This window comes from Hippocampus guttulatus, chromosome 14 (genome assembly GCF_054856545.1).
Source record: "Hippocampus guttulatus isolate MCC_2025c chromosome 14, RoL_Hgut_1.0, whole genome shotgun sequence".
NCBI lineage: Eukaryota > Metazoa > Chordata > Actinopteri > Syngnathiformes > Syngnathidae > Hippocampus > Hippocampus guttulatus.
The window spans coordinates 4,149,604-4,174,771 of record NC_141274.1 but is presented as its reverse complement, the minus strand read 5'-3'; the positions used below and the strand labels follow the sequence as shown (position 1 = coordinate 4,174,771).

General features: G+C 42.5%; 2 protein-coding genes across 5 annotated transcripts in view; both read left to right on the top strand.

The window, feature by feature from the left end:
- Window positions 1-510: 510 nt before the first annotated feature.
- On the top strand, window positions 511-10,102 carry LOC147194532 (solute carrier family 12 member 9-like). Of its 2 annotated transcripts, none has more exons than XM_086129272.1 (14): window positions 511-712; window positions 1,451-1,585; window positions 1,823-1,960; window positions 2,049-2,155; window positions 2,689-2,890; window positions 2,990-3,097; window positions 3,282-3,393; window positions 4,366-4,523; window positions 5,213-5,295; window positions 6,509-6,633; window positions 6,942-7,134; window positions 7,318-7,492; window positions 7,639-7,785; window positions 8,867-10,102. In XM_086129272.1, the coding sequence occupies exons 1-14, from the start codon at window positions 511-513 to the stop codon at window positions 9,763-9,765; spliced, it is 2,784 nt and encodes a 927-aa protein (XP_085985398.1). In that variant the 3' UTR covers window positions 9,766-10,102. The 2 variants fall into 2 exon arrangements, with proteins under 2 accessions (XP_085985398.1, XP_085985397.1); XM_086129271.1 differs by having other exon boundaries at window positions 2,043-2,155.
- Window positions 10,103-16,041: 5,939 nt separating this feature from the next.
- The window catches only part of per2 (period circadian clock 2), a 28,073-nt gene continuing 18,946 nt past the window's right edge, over window positions 16,042-25,168 (top strand). For all 3 annotated transcript variants that reach the window (XM_086128508.1, XM_086128507.1, XM_086128506.1), the window contains exons 1-2: window positions 16,042-16,179; window positions 20,557-21,097. In XM_086128508.1, the coding sequence (XP_085984634.1) occupies window positions 20,661-21,097 (437 nt within the window). In that variant the 5' untranslated portion in view covers window positions 16,042-16,179; window positions 20,557-20,660. The remainder of the gene's footprint in view (window positions 16,180-20,556; window positions 21,098-25,168) is intronic.

The following is a 25,168-nucleotide window of genomic DNA, read 5'->3' as shown; positions in this document are numbered from 1 at the left end:
GAGTCATCCTTAAAAACATTCTCTTAATTTATATGAATGATAATTTGACAATATCACATTTACAATCAACAAAGTATTTTTTTTCAGCATGTAGACATGCAACATGGTTTTGTGTGGGGGTTTTTTTTTTCATTTTATCCTAATTTTAGTCTATCTTTCAGCAAAAACCAGCCGTTTTAAAAGCCATCCATGTTCTACAAACCCTAATCCTCATTGGGTGACTTGAACCCATATAGCTACATAATGGAAAATATTACAAATACCCATTTAAGTATTGTTATTTGACTTTCGGCTTAATGGAGCGAAATAGAAAATTAGTTTAAAAAAATCAAATAAACGTCATGAACAGCATTTAAGGAAGTGACGTCACATTCCCAGCCTCATTAGCATTTGCACACCTTGCTCACCTGCTGCGACCGAGTGCACCTCATTCGGTTCAAAATTACAACACGTTTCCACCGTAGTAGAGAAATTTCAGTTTAAATAATTAGGGGGCAATTAATCCTCGGAATGTCCGAGAAGGCTCCTCTTCACAATTATCGACTCAACACAAGCACCGATCCGGAGTCGAAGGATGAGGCTGCAAAGCACGCCGGAGACCGTGGCGGTCGTCGATTCGCCTCCAAAAGTGATCGAAAGCTCGGCGTAGTTTTCGGAGTTGTTATTCCGACGTTGCTGTCAATGTTTAGTGTCGTCGTATTCCTGCGAATTGGTAAGTTAAAAAAAACGCTCTACTTGTTAAAACTGTATGAAAGCGATAATAATGTCTCGTCGAATATTGAACATTTTTAGAGTTGGCTTTAAAAAAAAAAAAAGCAAACGTTATAGTCAGATGAGGAACCAATTTGAGTCCACATTTTTTTTTTCTCATGATTAATTGTCGTTTGTATTTTTATTTTGTTTAATTCCCAGTTGCGGTCTTGAATATAATTTGCTCAAGTAATTATCGCTTCTGTTGTTTCTTGCGGACTAATTAAAGCAAGATGAGAAATTACCCTTGACAAATGTGATTTAGACTTTCAGCAAAATGAATCATTGTTCCCGGAAAGCTCATGATTCTACTATTAATTAGTCTGTAATTAAACAATGATTATAGCAGGATGGAAATTATTTTTCAACCAAAATAATGACCCCCGCCCCCATGTTTATGATTGCCTGTTTAAACCCTAAATATACCTGAACTATGGTTGCAAACCACTTAAATATCATATCAAACTAATCTTTCAAAACTACCCATGACAATATTTGTTTTTAACTTCATTGGAAGTACATACAGTGCAAACAATATATTTAATGCAGAGGTATACACGAGGTACTGCACTGCATCATCTTGAGAGGTTTTTACCGCTCTGCTTTCTCCAGTATCAACCCCATAGGGAGCCTTTCCTTGTTGTGGGATTTCTAAACTGTTATTCACTGTACATTCAAACTCATTCTTATTTCCCTTCAGGATTTATTGTGGGTCAAGCAGGCCTGTACCAGACCTTCGCCATGTTCTTTGTGGCCTACATCATCATCACAATGACAGTCTTTTCCATCTGCGCCATCTCAACTAATGGAGCCTTGGATGCAGGAGGTGCCTACTGTATCCTCGAGTAAATCTGCATTTTGAGTGCTAATGTGGTAACGTGAGTGCTGCTGATAATTGTCGGGCTTGCTCTCCATTCAGGATTTTTACTCTCTGAGTTAACATACTCTGCATTTATTTTGTAATTTCACCCCTGATGGATGGGCAGGCAGAGACACGACTCTTTATCGACATCAATTTAAAAGTCCATTTTTCGAGGTATGACTCCTACAATTGCTTAATGATGGCCTTCAGACATGATCAGTCGAGCGCTGGGTCCGGAGTTTGGGGGCAGCATTGGGATCATGTTTTTCTTTGCCAACGTGTGCGGTAGTGCTCTCTACATTTTAGGTCTGGTTGAAGCAATCATGTCTGATTTTGGCATCCCTGAAGGTTGGTTGTTGTCATAATAACGTCACGTTCAGGGGCATTACAATGTCTGGCTAACTAACTCATTGTTTCACATTCGTTCCAGCATCAGAGTCCGCAGCGGTTTTTGGAGCCTCCCGTCGGGTGCTGCCCTCAGGATACTGGTGGTCTTTGCTTTATGGCACTGCGCTGCTTTTAATTTGTTTCTTTGTTTGCTTGGTGAGACACACCGACATGCCATGTGATTTCATTCAGTCATTTCAGTAGAATCTTGAAGGTTGAATGCAATCCGATGGGATGCTGACTGACTGGAATTATTTGGATTGCACAAAAATGGAAATTGTAAACTGTCAAAAGCTTTTGCACTTTTTTAGAACTTACCGGTAACTTGACGGCCATACAGTTGTGAAATGAATTAACCTCTGTCGACTTCGTGCCTGATGTGCATATTCAGTTTAAATTCATCTCTCCTTTTATTATTTATGATTTTATCTGTGGTTTTATTGTTCTTGTTTTGGTTATAAAGTGTCCTTGAGTGTTTTGAAAGGCGCTTATAAATGTATTATTATTATTATGATGATTATTATTGTGAAATCAACCAAAATCCCAACGTTTGTCTTCCCCCAAAAACTTCGGTCCCTTTCTGAACTAAACAACCGATAGAACGGTCGAATGTGAAGGTTCCACTGATCAATATGGCATACTTATTTTTTCAATTTGCATCTCATGTCAAAATGACTTATGATTTTCAGATAGGCGCCCACATCTACGCCAAAGCCATTTTTGTCATCTTCGTCATCGTCACAACTGCCCTGGCATCCATCTTTGGCAGCTTCTTCACTGTGGATCCCAAGATGGTCATGCTTCCAGATTCCTCCTTTATGAACGCTTCCACCCAGATCACTGCCAACTATACCGGCCTCCGAGTACACACCTTGGAGGGCAACCTATGGGGTATGTCCGAATGTTCACCATAACAATTCTTCATAGCCTAGCCAGAACAGATTTTTGTTTCTCGTACCAACCCAACTTAATGAATGTGTTTCCTTGTAGCGAGTTACACCGTCGACTACACCACTGGAACCATGATGAGCTTTGCCACCGTTTTTGCAGTGATGTTCAACGGTTGCACTGGAATCATGGCTGGATCCAACATGTCAGGTAAGGTGTGTCATTTATTTACTGATATACAACAATGAAAGCAACACTGACTCACCCTTTGGCTTTTTTTTTTTTTTTTTTTGAACATGGTGTTCCTCATTCTCTCAAAGAACACATTTTTCTCATGATTGTGACACACACTTCCAAGGTTTGATTGTAATGACTTCTGTATTTGTGTCGCCAGGTGACTTGAAGAACCCCAGTTTTTCCATCCCCAGAGGAACCCTGGCGGCGGTTTTTACAACATTTGTCACATACAACATGCTAAGTCTGCTGGCTGCGTCATCTTGTGAGCGGTTCGTATCACCATGAGAGAAATACGCTCCCATCACAAGCCGTATTCTGAGACTGAAGTCCGCAGTCAGGGGAAGATGGTGCCTTGAGAGCGTCTTCAGGTCAATTTCAAACAGATTTAACCATAACAAGAGTTGAACCTTAACTCCTCCTCATGAGTGTTGAGCTGACTGAACCGCAAGTCCTTCTTTTTGAAGTCGCTGACATTTTAACTCTGTAGGGATGAAACGGATCATATCCGTGAAATCTTCGCTTTGAAAACATCAATGCAAAGGTAGTTCAGAATGTCTGTCTATAAAATTATCATTTGTATGCAAAGACATAGGTACAGTGATTGCCAACGGTGACTGCTACTATTGATTGATTTATTGAACATATAAACGCAAAATGAAAGACATCCAAAAAAAAAATCAAAGAAAAAATGTATTGGTTCAGTACAGCTTACATGCTCACAAGGAGTAAGAAGGAGAAAAAGGTATCGTGTCATACCCGTTGTTCTCTATAAATGACTAATAATCAGGATTCCATGCTAATACTCAAATAGGCTATTCACAAATCTGTACCAGTATATGTCCCAAATAAGAACAAAAAAAAAACGGCGCTTCTCTTTACATATCTTCAAAATAACTGCACATATGAGCGCAACGTGTAAACCCCATTATTCACTATATTTGCAATAAATAGAAACAAAAAAACAAAGGAAAATATGGACAGACGTGCCCCTTTATACAAATCTATAGATCATCTATTTCATAAACTAAAACCTCAAGCCTTTAAAATTGTCACGCGAGGGGCGGAATTAGCACCCGGGAGCAGACGTGACACGGAAGTTGAAAAGTAAACGTTTTTAATCGATGAAAATACAAAGTAACTAGATCCATCTTTAAAGCAGTAATAGTGTTCTATACTATAAAATATATTCGCAATTGTCTTTCCAGATTGTCACACAATGAATTCTATCCATGCATCTTTAGTGCCATTCTCCAGAGAGACTACAGTTTCCTCGGAGCCATCAACGTTTGGCCGCCTCTGGTCACAGTTGGTATCTACTCGTCGGCCATGTCCGCCGCCATGAGCAACCTAATCGGAGCCTCCAGAGTCCTGTATGCGTTATCTAAAGATGACTTGTTCGGTAAGACGACCATTTTGTGTGTCTTAAATCTGTGGCTTTAAAAACCGGGGTCTCCCTGAGCTGCAATTTCAGGATCTGTAAAATAATTTGCAATAAATTGCGTTGGATCTTTTAAAAACATGCATATCGTAAAAATTGCGAGCAGAACAAAATAGAAGGCAATGGCTAGTTTGGATTATGATTGGTCCTTTGCAATAAATTTTTGCCCGTGAAGACCCCCCACCACCCCGCCCCCACTCAAAATAGTTGAGAACCCCTTTCCTAGATGTCTGCTTTAGTACTGCATGTGGCAGCAAATTTGACAATAGTTGATTCATCCCCCGACAGTTTCCCGACGTGCGAAAGGATAAAACGACTCGTCAAAAGTTTAGGTGACGCTCGCTGCTAAGGTTCCACCCCAGCTGACCCCTGTGTGAAAAGCATTTTCCTAGCCGGCAGTCTGTGAGCAATGAAACCGAGTTTTTAACTTCATGTTTTGTTTTCCCGATAATGCCGTGTTCGTTTGGAATGCGTCATTTGACAACAGATGGCTGGCGGTGTTGACTTTCTCTGCAGAAACACGAATCCCATCACAGTGTGTTTTTGCTTAAGCACCAACGCCGCATGACTCAGTTGTTTGTCTCATTGAGAACCAGATGAGCGACAACAGACGGGCGTGATTTGCCTTTTTGACCGTGCTTTTTTGAAAGGTGGTGTCCTGGCTCTGGCAAGGAAGACGTCCCGCAGTGGCAACCCCTGGGCCTCGGTGCTTGCCTCTTGGTTGCTTGTGCAGGTAAAAGTGTAGTGATGATTCGCTTACCTTTTTATGTAAATATGCTTATTTGTATCTGCCGGGAAGACGCCTACTGTCCAGATTTGGTCTGATTCATTTTTTTTTTTTTCATAAATTGATGCTATTGGTCAGTCCCCGCATGGGTTCTTATTTATGATCCAGTATTTAACTACTCAAAAAAAGATGCCTTTTTAAAGATTTCCTGAAAATCATGGATTTGAACATGTAAGGAATCTGCCCAAGAGCAACTGTACAGTATCTATAGAGTGGTGCTTTGATTTAAAAGTTTAATTCATTATCAGACTTCGCAAAACAAAAGAATCGCAAATCTTCCTGCTCTGTTGAAATAAATTAAAATCCCTTTTGCAAAAAGCCAACAAAAAATGTGTAATTTCAGTCAGAAAAGTAACACTGTATGACATTCAACAGACTGCAAAGAAATGTCAATTTTGAGAGTTTTTGCCTCAATGGACATTGTGCTGCTCATTCTGATGTTTGCCTTGGCCACCTGGATTCGGTATAATACAGACATCTTCTACACACAAAGAGCAATTTGACCACCGACTCGGATGCAACGGAACATATACTTGTGAGAATTGTTGTTTTGTCCATGGATGTGTTGCACCACCATTTGTTTTCAAATATCTGTTGCCGGAACGATTTGAAACATCGTCTTTGGTGCTTTGGTTTGTTCGCATTTAGCCAAATGCACTGTCAAAAGGCAATGCTATATGGTGGTTAGAAATGCGCGTGGAGTTTGTTTATTTTGAAGGCAAACTGCAACTGTGAAGGCCATAAAATGGATTCAAGCCACTTTTTTGAAGAAAAAGGAAGAATTGTTCACGATGTAGCAAAATCCCTCCAAACAATGGCGTGTGCCTGGTATCTCATGGCACCATTACCCACAAAAAAATATTTAGGATTAATGCAAATTGCATTTTCAAAGCTTTTTTGAGGGGTTTAAAAAGTACTAAAATGGTAATCCAACTAATAAGATGCAAATAGATGATGAAACTGTCATCATTTGACTCATCCATCCTTTTTCTTATTTACAGTGGAGCAGTGTTCTTGCCTCAAATTTTTTTTTTGTCATTGTATAATGTTCTGACTCATCTTGAAAAGCGTTACAACACGCGCGTCCGTCCACGCCTCACCACAAAATTATTGAATTGTCCCAAACGTCAGGTGAAAACGGTGCTTTGTTTGTCACTAGATGGTGCTGTTTGCTGGGAAATTGAACACCATTGCCGGAATTGTGACCATCTTCTTTTTGTTGGTGTATGCCACCGTCAACCTTGCCTGTTTGGCTCTGGAGTGGGCATCTGCGCCAAACTTCAGGTAGGGCGCGGGGACTGAGCAGTTGATTTCGTCTACACTGTGTTCCAAATTATTTAGTTGTATTTATTTTATTTTTTTAACACTACAGCAACAGATATGTTATGTTTCTGTCAATATCCCTTTCATTGGGCACATTTGGGAATTGATAAAACCCGGTGGAGACTAAAAAACGAAAACTGTTTATTTAACCTAAATCCTACGTGTATAATTTGGAACACAAGGTGTACACTTTCTGCCTTGAATCTTTATTCATGCCTCATGTTGGTAACGGCTGAAAATATCCCGTTTTTGTCCTCCCCCGCATTGAGGCCTTCCTTCCGTTGTTTCACGTGGCACACCTGTTCCCTGGGCATCCTTGGCTGCCTCGTCATGATGTTCCTCATCAATGCCATCTATGCTTTTGCCAGCATCGCATTTATGCTGCTCCTCCTAATGCTCATTCATTATCTTGGCCCCATCAGTAACTGGGGCTACATCAGCCAGGCTCTCATCTTCCACCAGGTACACACACACAGAACTCAATCTTCAATCAGGGCATTTTTTTTTTTTTTTTTGGTCACCTCATTTAATTTGAGGCTAATCTTCTTTTTAAAAAAAAACATTTTTTAAGAAAAAAATAGAAAACTATTTCAATGCATTTTTATCTTCAATTCTATATACACCTTACCACTTGTTCCTGCTCAGGTCCGCAAGTACTTATTGATGCTGGATGTGCGCAAGGACCACGTCAAGTTCTGGCGGCCTCAAGTGCTCCTCGCGGTGGCCAACCCCCGTAGTTGTGTGGGCCTGATAACTTTCACTAATGACCTGAAGAAGAGTGGCCTCTATGTACTGGGTCATGTCAAACTGGGATTGCTAGGTAATATTTTCTACCTTTTTCTTCCTTTATTATTGGCAACCCTTGCTGCGTTTGAATGATGCCTCCTCCAAATGATTCACATTTCCACGCATGGATCGAAACTGGGGATGGAACCGTCATTTGACTCTGTGTCCCCGTCTCTGCAGACGAGAGGCCGTCTGATCCTCTGCAGAGCCGTTACGACTCCTGGCTGTCTTTGGTGGACCATTTGAACGTCAAAGCTTTTGTTAACCTCACATTAGCGGACTCTGTTCGACGTGGAGTTCAGCACCTTCTTTTCATCACAGGCTTTGGTGGGTGTGCACGTGTTTTTGTTGTACAGTAATCCTCTTCTATTCACGGTGCCAAGGGACTCAGCCTAGCCATAAATAGTTCAACAACTTGAGTAATTGACGCTGTCAAAAAATGTCATGCGCTACTGAAAATTTTTAAATATACAACAAACCATAATACCCCCCCCCCCCAAACTTTAATACTATTCTTACAAAATGACGCTAAATGATTTCAGATTAAAACAAGCTGCACCAGCAAAAACATACACACATGTGGGCAAAACTAACAAAGCTGGCTGAACTTGGCTCCTCTCTGAATTTAGCTTTCTGACTCTCTAAAACAGGGGTGTCAAACTCATTTTTTGTCGCGGGCCACATTGTAGTTATGTTTTTTTGCCCTGGAGGGCCGTTATACATTTTGGGAAACCATACAAATGTTTAATCCCCTCCACATATTACATACACGGCGTACAACAAATTGATGAATAACTAGTTTTAAGATCAGAAGTCAAGAATAATGACTGTTATTGTGGATTACATATGACAATTTGACATTTTGGTTCAGACTTTAGCAAGCATCATGGAACTTGACATGCTTGATTTGCTTTTGCGGGCCACATAAACTGATGTGGTGGGCCAGATCTGGCCCCCGGGCCTTGACTTTGACACCTGCGCTCTAAAAGCTCATACGTCATACTGTGACACAAATTTTCCTGTTTGGCACCATCTTGTGGCTTTGTGGGGTGTTGTGGAAAGAGCAAAAGAAAAGTACCAAAATCAAGGAGGAATGCGGGTAGGTTTAAAAATATATATTTCCTGACTAAATGTAGCGCCTCTCCTCACTTCAACATTGTTCCTTGGCACCTACAGTAAATGCCACAAAATGGCTCCAAAGCAATTATTTTATACTAGACAGGGATTTAGGTTTATCTATCAGTGAATAATGGAGGATAGTTTCCCCAAAAAGTCAGTGAATAGGTGAATTCGCAAATGTCCGAGCTACGAATATGCCGGCGAGGGGCGTTCACTGTCTTCGTTTTCATGACCTTGAACGTGACTCGATTTGGACTAAAGCTAAAGCCAGTATTGTGACGTTTCCTAGGTGGGATGAGGCCAAACACTCTTGTCTTAGGTTTCTATGATGACTGCCCCCCTCAAGACCACCTCCAAGACAAAGTTATTTTACCTCCAGACCACAGCTTGGATGCAGTGTGTCCCAACAAAGACCCGGGAGAACCTCCGTTCGCTTTTTTCCCAAATGTACGTGATACAGATAAACCTAAAGACATCAAGGAAGAGGAATATGTATCAATTATTAATGACGCTATAAAAATGGGCAAGAATGTAACCCTTGCCCGATACTTCAGCCAGTTCAACAGGGAAGACGTTTTAGGATTGGGGAAAAAGACAAAGACTCACCAAGGCACGGCGGGCCCGTTTGTTGACATTTGGCCGCTGAATCTGCTGCAACCGGACATCCGCGGCTACGTGGACGTCTGCTCGCTGTTTTTGCTTCAGTTGGCCTGTGTACTTCACGAAACCCGCGCCTGGAGCCAGGCCAGGTTGCGCCTTTTCCTGTGCGTGGAGGCCGGCGGGAGTTTGCGGGACGAGGAGGAGGCCAAGCTGCGACGAATGCTCAAGGAGCTCCGGATGTCGGCGCAAGTTCAGACGGTGGATTGGGACCAGGTGGTGGCGCTGCACCGGCTAAGACGAGGAACGGAAAAAGACGAGGGGCGAGGTGAGAAAATGGATGACGGACGACATGAGGCGTTTCCCGGCAATGCGGCACAGCTGACGGATGAGTACATCCACGCGGTCAACGATCTGATCCGAAGCCACGGGGCCCCCCCGCCGGCTGTGCGCTTCCTGTATTTGCCGCACCCGCCCGCGGACAAAAGCCGCTACGGGGCCTACCTGCGTCAGGTGGACCTGCTGAGTCAGGATTTGGGTCCCACGTTGCTCATCCACGGAGTCACACCAGTTATCACAACGGACCTCTAGAGAACTTTCGCAACCTTTATTGAGCCAGGAAACGCAGCTCACCAATCAGTCACTGTCATCCAGTCAACGTTTGGAACCACTGCTTGAGAATGTCGATTCTTCAGCACTGCTATTTTGCATTGGAATCAAACGCCTGTCACTCACTTATCAAGACGCCTCGGAGGGTTTATGAAAAATATATCATGAGATTATCGGGGCTGTATGGTGAAATGAAATGGATTTGCATGTTTTTGTGGTGGAAGGAACGAAATGTGAATGTTTTTAGGTTCCTCCTTCACTCGATATAGGAAGTACAGTTCCCACATTGGTATTGATTGCGTTTTGCTGACTTGATTGAAAAAATAAATTCAAGTAATTAGTATCTTCTTTCCTTAGATCGTTGAATGGGCAAAGCTTGCCGCTGGAGAAGCATTTATTTATTGATGCAAAAAAAAAATGTAAAAGAATGCAATGTATGGTTGTAAAGAGTTTTGTATAGTTTATTAATTGACCCATCGTGTAGTCCAATAAAACATGTTGAATGTATTTATTTTTGTTACGGACTATTTCAATTTTATTTCCGATCATTACATTGTTTACATAAATGCTCATGTCGGCGTTTCTTGTAAAGCTAAACATTTTCGCTGTTACTTGGTGTTAAGTTCTGAGAACGTCAACCCTCTTAACAATTTTTAAGTAGTCTCTTGGGCTTTTTATGGCAAGCCGGCTAGAGTCCATATTAACTTCACTGAGCGCAAGTGACGCAGTTAGTCATTTGGTGGCGGGCAGTGTGGAATATTCTCCCTTCTGACGTCGGTCCAACGCCATCTGCGGCATATGTCGCGCTAGCGCGTTCACGTGCGCTTGTGCATAGGAGGCTTTACACCTGCCTACGCAAAAGTGACAAACTCTGTGTGGGAGGGGGTGCGCTCACAGATGGAGGCAGATCTGACTCAAAGTAGGCCTACTATTAATTAATGCGGCATTGAGAGTCGAGCCACGTGGACCTTTGGAGATGAGCGTAAGAAAATGGCCACGAGTACAAGAAAAAAAAAAAGCCGCCTCTTATCCTTTTATATAAAAATTAATGGCTTAAAAAAAAAATCCAAGTTGTCGATAGGTATGAATGTGAGTATACCTGACAGGTTTTCTTGTCTGTGTAGCTGGCTGGCGACCAGTCCAGCGTACCACGCTTCTCACCCAAGATCAACTGGGATAAGCTCCGCTATATCAGGACAAATGCATACCTGTCAACTCATACGGTTTAGCCATAGTTCATACGGATTTTGTGGTGAATCTTACGTATATGGCCGTATCGTACAAATCATACGGATTCTAAAGATTTCCGCCCCCCACCCCACAATGGTGCTAGTCTACTCGAATGCTTTCATTTCCAAAGTAAATATGAATGGATGCTGTAACTTCGAGCCGATGGGTCAGCATTTGGAGTTGGTGAAAAAAGTAACGCAGGAATACAACTCCGAACACAGTAATGCCACTAAGTAGAATGATGATTAGACATTAACCAGACATTGTATTATGGAGCTCTACAATAAATATTGAAAATTTTGTGGGGTTTTTTCTGCCGTTATTTTGACATATAAAATGCTTTGGTGTGTTATAAGGATTTTTTGCTCTTTATAAGGATTTTTTTGGTAGTTTATACAGGTTGGCGCTCCGAAAAGTTGACAGGTATGCAAATGGGTGATAATATAATTTGAAGGGACATTTACAAGCAACACCAATGCCACGAGTCAACACGTCAGGTTGGTTCCTGCAAGTCTAACGTGTGAGGTTCTGCCTCCATCTGTTCGCTAACGTCAGCTTCCGGCTGCCATAATTACAGTTGTTTGCTCACAGCCTCCATTGGCAAGCATCCTCCCCTCGTGAGGAGGAGTTGAGCATCCTGTCGTCTGCCTGCATTTCTCACTAGCCAATACTGGCTCTCTCCAAAAGGTTTTTAGGGGTTGAGCATCATAGCATGGAGCATTTGTTGCACACTGTGATGCCATCTCTTGAACTTTTCACCTTTACGAAGAAGTTTAGTTTTTTTTTGTTTCGATACTTTTGCTAGCATGAGAATAAAGAACCGTTTGAGACCTAAAAAAGAAACAAAAGGATGTGAATTTTAAGATTCTAAGTTACAGAGGCAGCCAGTAAAGGGACGTCAGAATTTGAGTTAATTTATATGCTCCCTCTAATGTGCTCCAGTTAAAAGTAAATACTCACATGGTTCGTTCGTTCTGTTTAAGTGTTCCGGATTAGTTTTGTTGGATGAGAGATTCACGTAATTGGCAAGAGATGGCAGCCACCCCGGCCTCGCCTGTGCCATGGCATCTCCCTCAGTCCGCCCCCTCACACCAAGGATGCCTTTCTTTCTCCTCACCGCGCACGCCGATTTGTCATTTTCACACGACGACGAGTGATTCATTTGTGTCTTTCCAACTGTGGATGGTTGCCTTTTCCTGGATAATATTTTTCTTTCCGAGATCTAAATAGTTCAGTGTACGTCACTGACATAGTTCATGGTTTGTCGATTCTGAAACTAGACTCCTTGTCGTGTGGCGCCCTTATGTTGGTCAGTGGAGATGTTATGTTCCTGAACTAGTGAAGACTGTGCAACAAGGAATAAAAGTCATCCCATAATATGTCATATTTAAACGTAAAGGGAACTCTTGTATATTTTAATGAGAAAAGAGGTTTCATTTTTATTATGTTAAGTTTATGTTTGATCTTTTGTACAGAACTTTGTTCCAGCTGTTTTGGGTGCGGGGTTTTCATGTGTGGTGTAAATTGAGCAAGTTGAGCAATTTAATCACTTTGGTTGCTGGATTTAGCAACTTTTCGACCTAAGTAGCCCCTCCCCTCCCCCCATAAAGCACCGAGCAAGAAATGTACCTTGTGTTAAAGTTGTAACTCAAATGTTGAAGTTCATGCATGCATTTTCCCTTTGAATGTGGCAACATTTTCACCGTCACACAAAAAAAAAAAAACGAAACCTATTTGCCGACCTGAGACGTTGAATTGTGATGTAATGCTAAACAGACAAGTTTAATTGTATAACCCTAAATAACAAAAAAGTCATAAAGGGCTTCACAAACCCACAGTTGACAAAAATTAGAGCCATCCCCTGATCTAAACCGCCCAACCGAGCACGTTGAAACTCAAAACCCTATAAGGGGAGTAGAGCAACACCCACTGAAAATCAGTTGGCAACACTGGCAAATCCAATACATCCAATACATACTGTATATCGCTCTCAGATTAAGTACAATGTTAATTGTTTCTGCAGTCCTTAAATTCATTTTATTTTGCACCCCCCACCCCACTTAAATGTGTCTCAACATGTCCTCATCATGCTTTAGATAAAACATTAAAGCACACTGCTAAATACAAATGTTTGTGGCCAGTCCACGAATAGCAAAAATTTGTATCAATGGCCATTAAAAATTTGAACTCAAACCTGACAAATCACCAATAAGCCTTTTCCACAAAATGACTTTTTTCAAATGTATTTATTTATTTGTAATTTCAGACTGAGTGGGTGGTAAGGCATCCCAGACAACCAAATATTTGTATGCAAACAAAGAAAAACTTTTTTTTTTTAAAAGCCCATTTCCCATTAGATGTCCCCATTTAAAATTGTTGTGCAGGGAAGCAATTTTCAAGTGTTGCTTCTTTTTCAAAAACTGACGACCACACTGAATTTTGGCATCTCTATGCTCCAGTCCTTATGCGGCATCAAATCTGACAGACTCTCGGCCATCTGGAACCCCCGGATAGCTCTGGAGCAAACATTGAGGCATGTCAGGAAACTGGAAGATTTGTCACATGCGTGTTCTCAAATAGATCAGTGCGGCATGAGGCAGCATGGTGACGTTGTGTTTGGCATACCTGAACCTTCGAATCTCTTTTGGAGCATCTGTGTGTGGAGTTGACACCAAAAAGGTTCATTGAAAATGCTAACGTGTCCATTTGTGTGAATGGGAGGACAAATGGTTGCTCGTCTATGTGCCCTGCGATTGATGGGTGACCAGACTAGGGTGAACAATTTTGAAAAGTAATCAAATTGAGATTTTATTGCCTCACTATCTCAATTGTGACTTTATATGTATTTTTTTCAAGGTCAAGCAATATGACAAGCAACATCAGATTTATTATGGATATTGGGTCTTAAAAGTTGGTCTTTTGTCGTGGCATATTGGTCGACTGGTTAGCACATCCGCCTCACAGTGCAGAGGTCTGGGGGTTTTGTTTTTCAAATGACAGCCTTTGTGCTTTGCAAATAGCATTCCACGACATTGCAATGTCGCGCCGTGTCTCTCACCATAAGATCCCCGCAGAAAAGCCACTTTCATTGAAGATTCAAAAAATATCAATAACTGTAGATGTGGAAGCTTGTTCGTCTAAAAGTGCCCTGCAATTGGCTCGCGACCAGTCTCGGGCGTGCCCCGCTTCCGTGACACTTAATGAGATCAAGCACTATAATGTATGATGCATCACAATACTTTAACACTTCAAGTTACTCAGTCATGATTAATGAAGATAAAAACGCAGTGGGAAGCATGATTTATTTTGACCATATATTCAACTCTTGTCTGTTTTTCTTTGTTGGGGAATCATATTACCAGATGAATGCAAATTGGACCAAAGTGAGCTTTGATTATGCAAATTAACGCTGACTAAATATATGCCATCTCTGCTTGAAGCAGATGGTGAGGCGCTACCTCATGTCGTGAAAGACATTCCCCCCCCCCCATCCCCCTCCCCGCTTTCCTGTATCCGTACTCATACACAGTGCCATGAAAAAAAAATTGCACCCCTCCTCAAATTCGTTTTGCATAGTTTGCCCACTTGAATGTCAAGATCATAAAACCTATGTAGATATTAAATATGACCCAACTAAAAATTAAGTATTCTTTAAGTGGTGATTTTATTCAGCAAGGGAAAAAAAAAATTCAAAGCTACTTGGCTCTGTGTGGAAAAGGAAAAAGTATTTTGACCACTTGGAAATTCATTTTGTGTTTGCGTGTGTGAGAGAGGGTGAGAGCCAGGATCTCTTAAATGAAATTTTCCCATTTCACTTCATTGGTCCAAAAATAATCATGAATCCTTTGTTATCAATCTATGCCAGCAACACATAGTGATAGGCAGAACATTCACGAGAGGGCAAAAGGTACAATTAGCCGCACCTAAATGAAAGAATGATCTAAAAGGTATCACTGTGATTATTTGGTTATGAAAGCAACCCTGTATTACATCACAACGTTGAAGTGGCTGCCGATTTCTTTACTTCCGTGCATGCGCAGTCGTACGGAACCCCAGACATGACGTTTGAGGGAAAAAAAACACTTTGTGCGCATGAACTACTGATATGGACACACAAACTACTTGTTTGTGAAAACTAATATTACTATTTCGTGCACACTAATTACTACTTCTGCTCTACGTCTATTCCTGCGCATGAAATAGTTACAGCGTACACATGAAATAGCGCTGATCCCTTATTGGAAAAGAGGTTAAACAAACTGAGCACGCCTTCACTGATTCGCTTCTCACTTAAATAATCAGTGACTTCAAAATCCCACAAAATTTTGCATCTGACGTTTTTTTTTAAATTCCAAGATTTATTAGTGATATTATGACAAAATGTTTTCATTTCGTACACTGTACATCCTCCGATAACCATGATCTCTCCCAGAGCGTTGCAGTTGCAGAACAATAAAATCCATCCCGGCCTCCAAGTCAACTTTGAAAGGTGTGTCGAGTATTTTATTTATGTAATGGGCCACGGCTACTTCACGCGCACAAACAACTACTTCGTGAGCACTTTCTCTGTAGTCGTCCATGCGCGCGAAGTAGCATTCCGTGGCCACAAAGTAGTTCTCGTGCGTACATAAAAGTTACACCGTGTGCACAAGTTTTTCTTAATGTCATGTAAGAGGGCTCCAAACAGTCGCCCTGACGCAGCCTTGTATAACCGTTTATACAACAGCCATCCCAGGCGCTTCATTCACCAACGGCTGCTCCGTCCCGATTGGCCACACCTTCCTGGCCACGCCTCCCGCCACTAGTTTCCCCACGTGCAACCGGTGACGTGATTATATAAAAAGAGTGACAGCTGCACAGGCCAATCATAAAAGTAAAGCGTCGTCCCCATGAACGCCTCCTTACCCGGAAAAATGACGCCGCTTGGCTGGAAACGCTCCGAGGGTAAGACTGACAGCCGTGGCAGCCAATAAAAACGAAAGAGGAGGAGTTGCGCTTGAATGAGGTCACTACCTTCGCTGGAGCTCCACTACGCAGTGCGAGTACAAATCTGACCGAGAAAGGAACTGTGTCACGAGCAGTATAGAACGATATCTACGTGCAACTTTTGGATTCTAAATTTTAGTTCAGCGTCTACACGAGGACCGGGCTCATTTGGTGTTGACGGTACGTGGAGCTCTTCATACGCAATAACCATACTCTAAAAAAGATGACAGTTGTCTAAGTTGCATAACTGTGTCAGTGGACTACTAGATCAGCTGACTCGGCGGCTGTGCTTTCACGTCAAAATGTTAACTTTGTTAGTGTTGCCAATGTCAACGGTGTGTGCGTTTTCGTGAAAAACGAAATCTACTTTCAGGGGAAGAGGAGGCAAAAAAAAAAATCACATCGCGTTCGTACTTGACTTGGTGTTGCATAAAAAGTGAAACGCAGCACCTTACATAAAGAGTGCAGTGCAGCACATGTCGGTGGAGTTTGTCATGCAGTAGCGATTAGTGAATGATGCTCGGAATGCCTGCTCCTCTAGTTAAAAAAATATGGTTATATTTACGAGTCAACTATTTCAGTGTACCTGTCACACAATCCAGGCTAGACGAACACTCAAGGTGTGCTTTTTCAATCAAAAAATATAAAATATACAGAGTACTGTCATATTACCTTCAGCATATAACAATGGTATAAAAATGTCTCTTTGTCTCCTTTACACTTTAAGGGCCAATGGTTTGTACTTTTTGATACCGTGGATAGACAAGAGCCAAAAATCAAGCACAAAACAACACTGAAGCTACTTATAAAGTGTGAGAGGTGATTTGAACCTGTTTAACAGGGGGCTCAAACTCCAGTCCTGGAGGGCCGCTTTCCTGCATGTTTTCCCATCTCCGTGCAACAGTATCTAGATATTGTTGGGCAAAATGTGCTGTCTGTTGTTCAAAAGCTTGGGTTCAATTATGTCTCGGAGTTGCTTTACTATTCCTCGGTCTTTGTCGGGTGCAGTGGATTCTTCAGTCATTCTCAAATAAAACCTGCTGACTGGCTTGGGTTCAATTATGTCTCGGAGCTGCTTTGCTATTCCTGGGTCTTTGTCGGGTGCAGTGGATTCTTCAGTCATTCTCAAATAAAACCTGCTTGTCTGGGGCAAACAAATTTTTCTCTCTGTAATGTTGGGGCTGCTTTGGTGAATCCGAAACAGGGTGTCTTGAATCTGTGCTTGTAGAGTGTAGTCTTCTGATATTCTGGAGATAAATGTGCTGTTTGGTTTCTAAGGCTGCTTTGCTACATCTAGTATCTTAAGCCGTGCAAGGTGCAATGACATCAGAAGAATGTGTTGGCAACTTGGAGCAAAATGGGCTGTCTTGGCTATGTCCCAAGGCTGCTTTGCTACCTCTGGCACTGGGTGTCTTGAAACTGTGTAAGGGACTATTCAGTGTTTGGTATCAGAATGCAGAAGATCCGAAATGTTCTGGCGCTGCTTTACTACAGTACCTCTGACACGGGGTGTCAAATCCCAAGACTGTCGGGGCATTCTGGAGTGTAATGTGCTGTCCGGTGTCAGAAAGCTTGGTCTGTTAACAGTCACCTTACAGTTACAACACCACAGCTAACAATGGGCTTGGAATTAAACATTAGATTAATTCATTCACTCCCAAAGACGTTTTTAAACGTCTTTTCAGACTTGGTCTAGAATTGGCTGGTAGTGAATGAGTTTTTTAATCTTAGAGGCCTGATCTAAATCTTAAGGACCATTTGTAGAAGAAACTGAAAGATGCTGTCTGTGAGGGAGTTCCTACATTAAATTGTGGATGAAATCTTACTTGGGATAAATCGACTTTGTGCTACTGAACACTTAGTGTAATATCATCACGATACAATACGTAGTTTTTGTGGCTTGAACAGATGGAATTGATAGAAATGCAATTATGCCTCTTGCTTTGGTTTTGCCAGAAACTGAATTGAGAGCACAGGGTGAAGAATTAGAAGTAGGAAAACCTCAAGCTGTGGTGATTCACAGGTTGCTTGGATACAGCAATCGGAGCAGTTTCATGTGTATTTTCATCTTGTCTCAATAAGAAGGGGACTTTAAATTTGTCCTGTTATATCGGTGTCTCCCTTTCCACCGAACTCTGTTTTTTGTCATGATGTGACCTGTCCCTTTTTTTAGCCACTGTGCGATAAAGGATGAAGCGTTACGTGGTCCCGGTGTGCATGTGTGTGGGGCAGTGTGCATCTGATCCATTAGGTCCATCTAGGATGTCATTGAGCATACTGTAGATGTAGGTCAAACAACCAACTTGAGTACCACCAAAAGGAGAAATCACAACACTCTGTAGTTTTGACAAGAATGCATTTGTAAAATATACAAGAATCTAGTTTCCATAAACATAAATTGACATTAAAAAAAAAATCATACAAAATGAAATTTGTGAATTTTTTTCTCCTCACCCGATAAAGCCTCAACACTCTTCATTCACTTTAGAATTTATTTCTCACTGATTGTTAATCGGCACACTGAGGACGTTTCCCTCGGGAAGCTGTTTCCACCCCTTGACTGCCTGGATCAACTTGTGATCACATTTAAATGAGTGAAACGGCCTGGGGTGAGTCGTATTGTTTTTATTTGCTTCGTTTGATCCAATTAGCCATCCACGGTGAGTTCTCTCTGTTCCCTTCTCAATGGAGGAGGCCTTTTTTTTTTTTTTTTGGTCTCGTCCTTCCCGCCAGCCATCGTGCTCTTTGACGGGAATTGTATTAAACTGCACTTTACTGTCGAGGTGGCGTCACGTATTGTGGTCATTTGCACGTAGCGGGCTAAATTGTTGGTGTGCTTCTATGAAGGAAAAGCAAACAGCCACGGTGATCACTGAAATGGCTCAAAGGCAAGAATGAAGAACACTGTGCCTATTGTGAAATCCACGGAAGGCTCGATTTTGAATCTATGCTCGGTCAAATGAAATCTCAAGACCATCAAGGAGGGATCTGTGCTGCTTGGCGTCAGACAGCTTGCTCTCGGTTGTTTCCTGGGGCCGCTTTGCTACATTCGGCACAGAGTGCCTAGACCGTGTACCGGGTTCAATGAACTAGAGACTATCTGCTTGCATCTCCTCAGCAGGATGGAACAAGTCAAGAAGACGGTATTAGTTAATAGTCCCGAATGAATATGCATACGAATGAGCTGGCCTACCAGATGGGCCGAGCTAATCTTTAGTCACAAGTGGAAACAGTCCATTTAAATGCCAAGTCAGAATGTCACTGTGCAGATATCAATGAGCTTCTCAGAAGGGACGCGGTTTTATTTTTCCACATCATATGTAAATATTTAAAAGAAATCATTATTTAAAGTGGAAGCAAAGATGGGTAGTTAATTTTTTTTGGTTGGTCTCTTTAGGTGTAGTGGCCACCTACTTTTCCCTCCAAACTGTATTTTTTTTTTTCTGCTAAAATTGCAAAACATGTCCATTCCTGTAGCAAAAAATGTTCTTGGAAAGATCCATAGTGTGATTATACAGTAAAGCAGACCATTTGATCTTCTTTTACGTTTGTCATATTTGCTGGCCTCAGTGCTTCAAGGCCACGAAAAAACAACAACAACAACAACAACAACACGCCGCTGCGACCTAACATGGCATTCAAGTAAATGTTTTGTGTTTCATGTGATAGATGATCCTTTTGAAAGGGTCAGGGGGGGCTCAGATGGGGCACGGCCTTTCATTTAAAAGGCAACACAGCTTGAACCTGCTCACCTGCTCACCTTTTCACAGCAGGTACCTCAGAGAAGTACCTGCTGAGTTTTTTTTTTCCAGGTCAGAAGATGAACTCTGCCATTTGTTGAGCTTTTCATGTCTACAAAATGGGATGTTTGTGTTTGAAATCCACACATGACTAAGTTCAGGGTTGTTTATTGAGGCATCCCACAGTTACATTATTAGACAGGCCTGTGCAATCGAATGTAAAGGCGTCAAACTCAAATCCCCCGTGCCAATTTTTCCTCGACCTCTGATCAAAACTTGTTCTCTGTCATAAAATTGCTAATGATCAAATGCAGGGGCACAGATGTGATTTATTAGGTGCTAGCGGAGTAAGGGAAGAGGTGGACTTATACAACAATAGTTGAGCATTTAAGAGTGGTAACTGATTTCTTGTCACACTGTTTTCAACACTTGTTAAAAATGCTTAAAATTAACAAGACAATGTGGGGGACAATAGTAGTGAACGAATGGGGGGGGAATGACTGGAATTGACCATATTTGGACATGCAAGATTTCTGCCTGACAGCGATGAGATGTGACAATATGTCGTTTGTCATTTACAACAAATTAAAGTGATAAATTAGTAAAAATATTTTAATTTGGCAATTTTAGGAGAACCCCCCCCCCCCCCCAAAAAAAAATGTACTGGTAACTTTATACAGGACTGCTGCTTTAAACAACGTAGGCTAGTTCTTAAACGGTACTGCTCAGCTTCTGACTCGCAGACGTCATGGCTCGCGATGTGCCAAGAGATTTAAGCGCTATGTGTTTCATAGAATTTTCATTCTTTTCTTTGCAGATCAGTCCTGTTCCATCCCTCGGACACGTTCACTGACGATGGGGTGATTGCGCTCTCTGTACTCAACTTCAACACCAACGATCAGAAATCAGCTCATCTTCCTGATGTCGGAAGATTCAGATTCCAAGCACTATTGCTTTTCGGTACCGGAGGACCAAGATGGCACTTCGAGCTGCCGAACATCCACATCGTGCGGCTCCGTGCCGAGGGGGGCCTCTGGCTGCGGCTCCATGGCGCAGCTGCAACGGATGAGCAGCTACAGCCAAGGCGGGCCCGAGCTCGGCCTGCCGTCGGAGGGCAGCGATAGCAGCGGCCATGACGCCCCTTCTGCCGGGCCGCGCAAACTTCGCAAGAGTTCTCGTTCCCTCTCGCGACCGGAGGAGGACGTGGAGATGAAGAGCAGCGGGTCCTGCGGCAGCGGGACCGAGTCGCACGGCAACGAGAGCCATGGCCACGAGAGCAACGGTCACGAGTCGACGGGCAGCTCCAACAGTAACAGCAAAGATTCCGCTTTGTTGGAGTCTTCTGGAAGCAACAAGAGGTATTTATTGAGGAATGTTTCCATTCAAAGGCGAGGAGAACAATGCAACATTTAAGCAACATCATTTGCTGGTAGAACAGGAATAGTTGACTTGGTAAGATTTCGGACCTCACTACCTCTATTTGAACTAAATGAATTTCGTGCATCTAACGTGCAGTGACACCCACAGCGAAGGTCAGTCAATCAAGACTGGTTTTACTTCAAGACAGGTTTTGCCTTGAAAAATCATAAATACAGCGGTACAACCACTTAGGAAATTACTTGGTTCCGGAAGAAACTTCTTAACTAGAACATTTTGTAAGTAGAGACACGTTTTCCATGTAAATGCGCTAATGCGTTCCAAGCCCCCCCCCCCCCCCCCCCAAAATTCAGACAAAAATGTTTCCTAAAGCATAACAATGCATCAAAATATGGAATACATGTTGCAATTAGATTATTGCACAATAAACGAGAGTTGTGCATAATGTAAAAAACAATGAATAGTGTAAAGAATACAAATGATGGTCATTTAACTTTTAACTGCGTCCTCTTCGTTTTTTGCCCTCTTTAGTTCATGTACTCTCTCAGAAGTGGTTTTTGCCTGGCGTTTTGTAAAGAACTGATCCAAGGACGTTTGCTTTTAACAATCCTTCGAAAATGTCCAAGATAAACATCAGCATGGTGAACAATCGCTCGACTGGTGAACACTTTTTCTGGGTGATTCACATTGACGTAAAATTATCGGAACGCCTCATGGCCCGAGGGGCGAATGACGAGGACGCTGCACAGACACATATGGTAGAGGTTCCTCTTAGCCAATGGGATGCCAGGATGATGCTCGGTAATAGCCAATGGCAGAGCAGCTCTAAGTATGTTGTGTTCGGGAAACTCGGAGCTGCGAGTGGCAGCCCATACTGTATTTTTACCTTTCGTATCTTGAAATTTCTTACGTAACAAGAGGCAATATTTACCTGTTGATGCTTTTCGTAACTTGAAAATTTTGCATGAAGTGACGTTTGTAAGTAGAGGTACCACTGTAAATTAAAAGAATTCATCATGTCACGTTCTGCACGGCTCACAACTTCCACCATCATCATTTTCATACAAACTGGGCTGAACGTGTGCTCTGTAAGTTCACAACATGTAATTTGAGTGACGACTCAACTAAATATACTTTCAGTTCCGATGGAATATGTGCGGGATATTTCCAAAAGTCCATAAAACGACCGAAATGCATCTGCAGCGTGACGTCAAAACGAGCGCAAATGTGATTCACTGCTGACAGGAGGCAGTCGGAATTCATCTGGATTGCTGGGATTTTTATTATTTTTTTAAACGATGGCTGCTCCCGGTCTGGCCTGATGATGTCAGCCGGCAAACCAGCCACTTGGCTCTATGCCAACACCAGAGGGGCTGTGTCATGCCTTTTTTTAACTTGGCGTTTATCACCACGGCGACGCATTGTTTGTTTGAGTTTGTCGCCGGGCGGATTGAACCCTGATGCACGTTCTTGCGTTTTAGTGCGCTTAGCTGTCTGCCTCGCCTCTCACTGGAACATTTTGATGTCCAAACAGGGAGTGTTACAAAATAGGCGTAGTATCATACTTCCCAGACTTTTTCCACCGATTACCACCTTGGAAAATACATAGCATGACCAATAACAACCACCATTGACCATCATTAAAATACAGTAAGGCAAAGTGTTCATCTGAAACAAATCTGCTTTTTTTCCCTAAAATATTTGGTATATACATTTGGGTGATTTGTCGATAATTGGTCGCATTGATATACTCCCCGCCCCCCCTCCGTCACCCCCTCCCCGCATTCCCTCCTCCAAAATCCACATTGTGCAGCACTGATATTATTGTTAGCCACTGTAACAACAACAACAAATCATTAAATTAAAACTCTACCCAATGTCTTAAACTGTTTTCCATCCACCCATCCGTTGTCTGATCCTCTTTCTGCTCACAAGGGTGGCGGGGCGTGCTGGCGCCTATCCCAGCTGTCTTTGGGCAGCTAATATGCTAGTGTACCGTTAAGTGTTAAATACAACTGAACGGTATTTCACAAATGTACTATACTGGATTGCAAAAAAACAAAAAACATTTAAGCTAATTCACTGATGAAAGAATCAGGTAACTTTGTGTTATCTCTCCTCAAAGGTAGCTTTGAACAATTCTGCCATTCAGTCTTGATACGTTAGAACACAAACTTTCGATCATGGCTTTCAATTTGCAGGAATACAAGATTTGTTTATTTGGGTCTGTTGTCATTTGATGTGAAGTGCTTTGCTACAGCTGCTGCTGTCGTGGGAGCGCTATTTGAATAAAAGTGGATTGTATTGTACAAACGGACAAGCAGTACAATATCAGGCAAAGGGGGGGGACAGCCAGCCATTTTATTCACAAAATGACATCTTCAGTGAAATCTGGGCCTGTTTAGCTGGGCACAAAATAATTACAGTCGACCTTCTTCTGGTTCTCCAGTTCAGTATATGTCATGCCCCGAAACCGTTAGCGATCATCTTTCAATCTTTTGGAAAATCGGAAATCGTTGACTTTGCCAATTCGTAGTCTCGGCTGAGCTTCTTCTGAGAGACTCCCTTCCAAAAGCGAGAGACAATTTCAGCCTTCACAGATGGTGAGATTTGCTTCTGTGCTCAGGGCTGTGCCCTGCCTCCCGAAGTACAACAATATACAGACCGACTCGGTAGCATTGCTTAGCAACGGAGGGGAATCCCGCGCTGTACGTTTTGTTCATAAGCAAGGTCGCGGCGGCAGTTGGCTTCCCACGGTTCATCGGAACGAAAGCCTTGCCACTATTTTGCGGGAAAAATCTGGTCGTCATAATGGAGTTGACCTTATAAAGGTGTTCGTTGGAAGCCAAATCGGCAAATGGAAAATGAATTGCGTGAAATTGGGGCTTTGACATGTGAACCTTATAGGTGTGAAAAGGTTGTAAATGGGGTATGTTGAAAAGAGCTTCGACTGTATTCTGTAGTAAGAAGGGCAACGGGTGGAAGAGGATGTAATTACCGGTATTCTGCCTTCACTATAGGTAGCTAGATTGGAAAAAAGAAACATTATTTACAGTCAATAATCCTTTTTAAACCATTGAGCGAAATTGGATGATTTCCCCCCGGTAGTGTTTGGCAATTACCCGTCAAAACTGCAAAGGACATGACACAAAAGCAGAAAGAATCCTTCGCCATCTTCGTCGAGCCACCTTGCCCTGATCTTCAACCGTCGTCCAGACTAAAACAGAGACGCCGCGTTAAGCTTATTCTGTCTTCTCTGACCTACTTGCTGCTGCCAAGTCCACTTGAGATGCTATTCTCAAAGGCAGCTCTATTCTCAGTGGCTTAAGTAGGGCCGTTTTAGTGCCAGTCACCGTAACGGCCAAATGACAGAGCATTTTGCGCTGTCAGATGTTCTAAAAAATCCATCCATCCATTTTCCGAACCGCTTGATCCTCACTAGGGTCGCGGGGGGTGCTGGAGCCTATCCCAGCCATCTCCGGGCAGTAGGCGGGGGACACCCTGAATCAGTTGCCAGCCAATCGCAGGGCACACAGAGACGAACAACCATCCACGCCCACACTCACACCTAGGGACAATTTAGAGCGTCCAATCAGCCTGACATGCATGTTTTTGGAATGTGGGAGGAAACCGGAGCACCCGGAGAAAACCCACGCAGGCCCGGGGAGAACATGCAAACTCCACACAGGGAGGCCGGAGCTGGAATCGAACCCGGTACCTCTGCACTGTGAAGCCAACGTGCTAACCACTGGACTGCCGGGCCGCCTTGTCCTAAAAAATAAAAAATAAAATAAAAAAGTGATGGAAATTACATCGCTGGCACTGTTAACTAATCCTCTAAATATCCAGTGGTTCTCATTCAGCATTTTCTGCCGTGCCGTGAAAACTGCGCCTTCTTCGGGAGAATAATTGTCCTGCAAGATGACGCAAAGAAAAACATCTTCCGGCCACACCAGCATACGGTGACCTTAACCCTATTAGGAACCTGTGAAGCATCCATCAAAAGGAAAGTTGATGAGAGTGTACAGCGCACCTCCAAATCGGAATCTTGG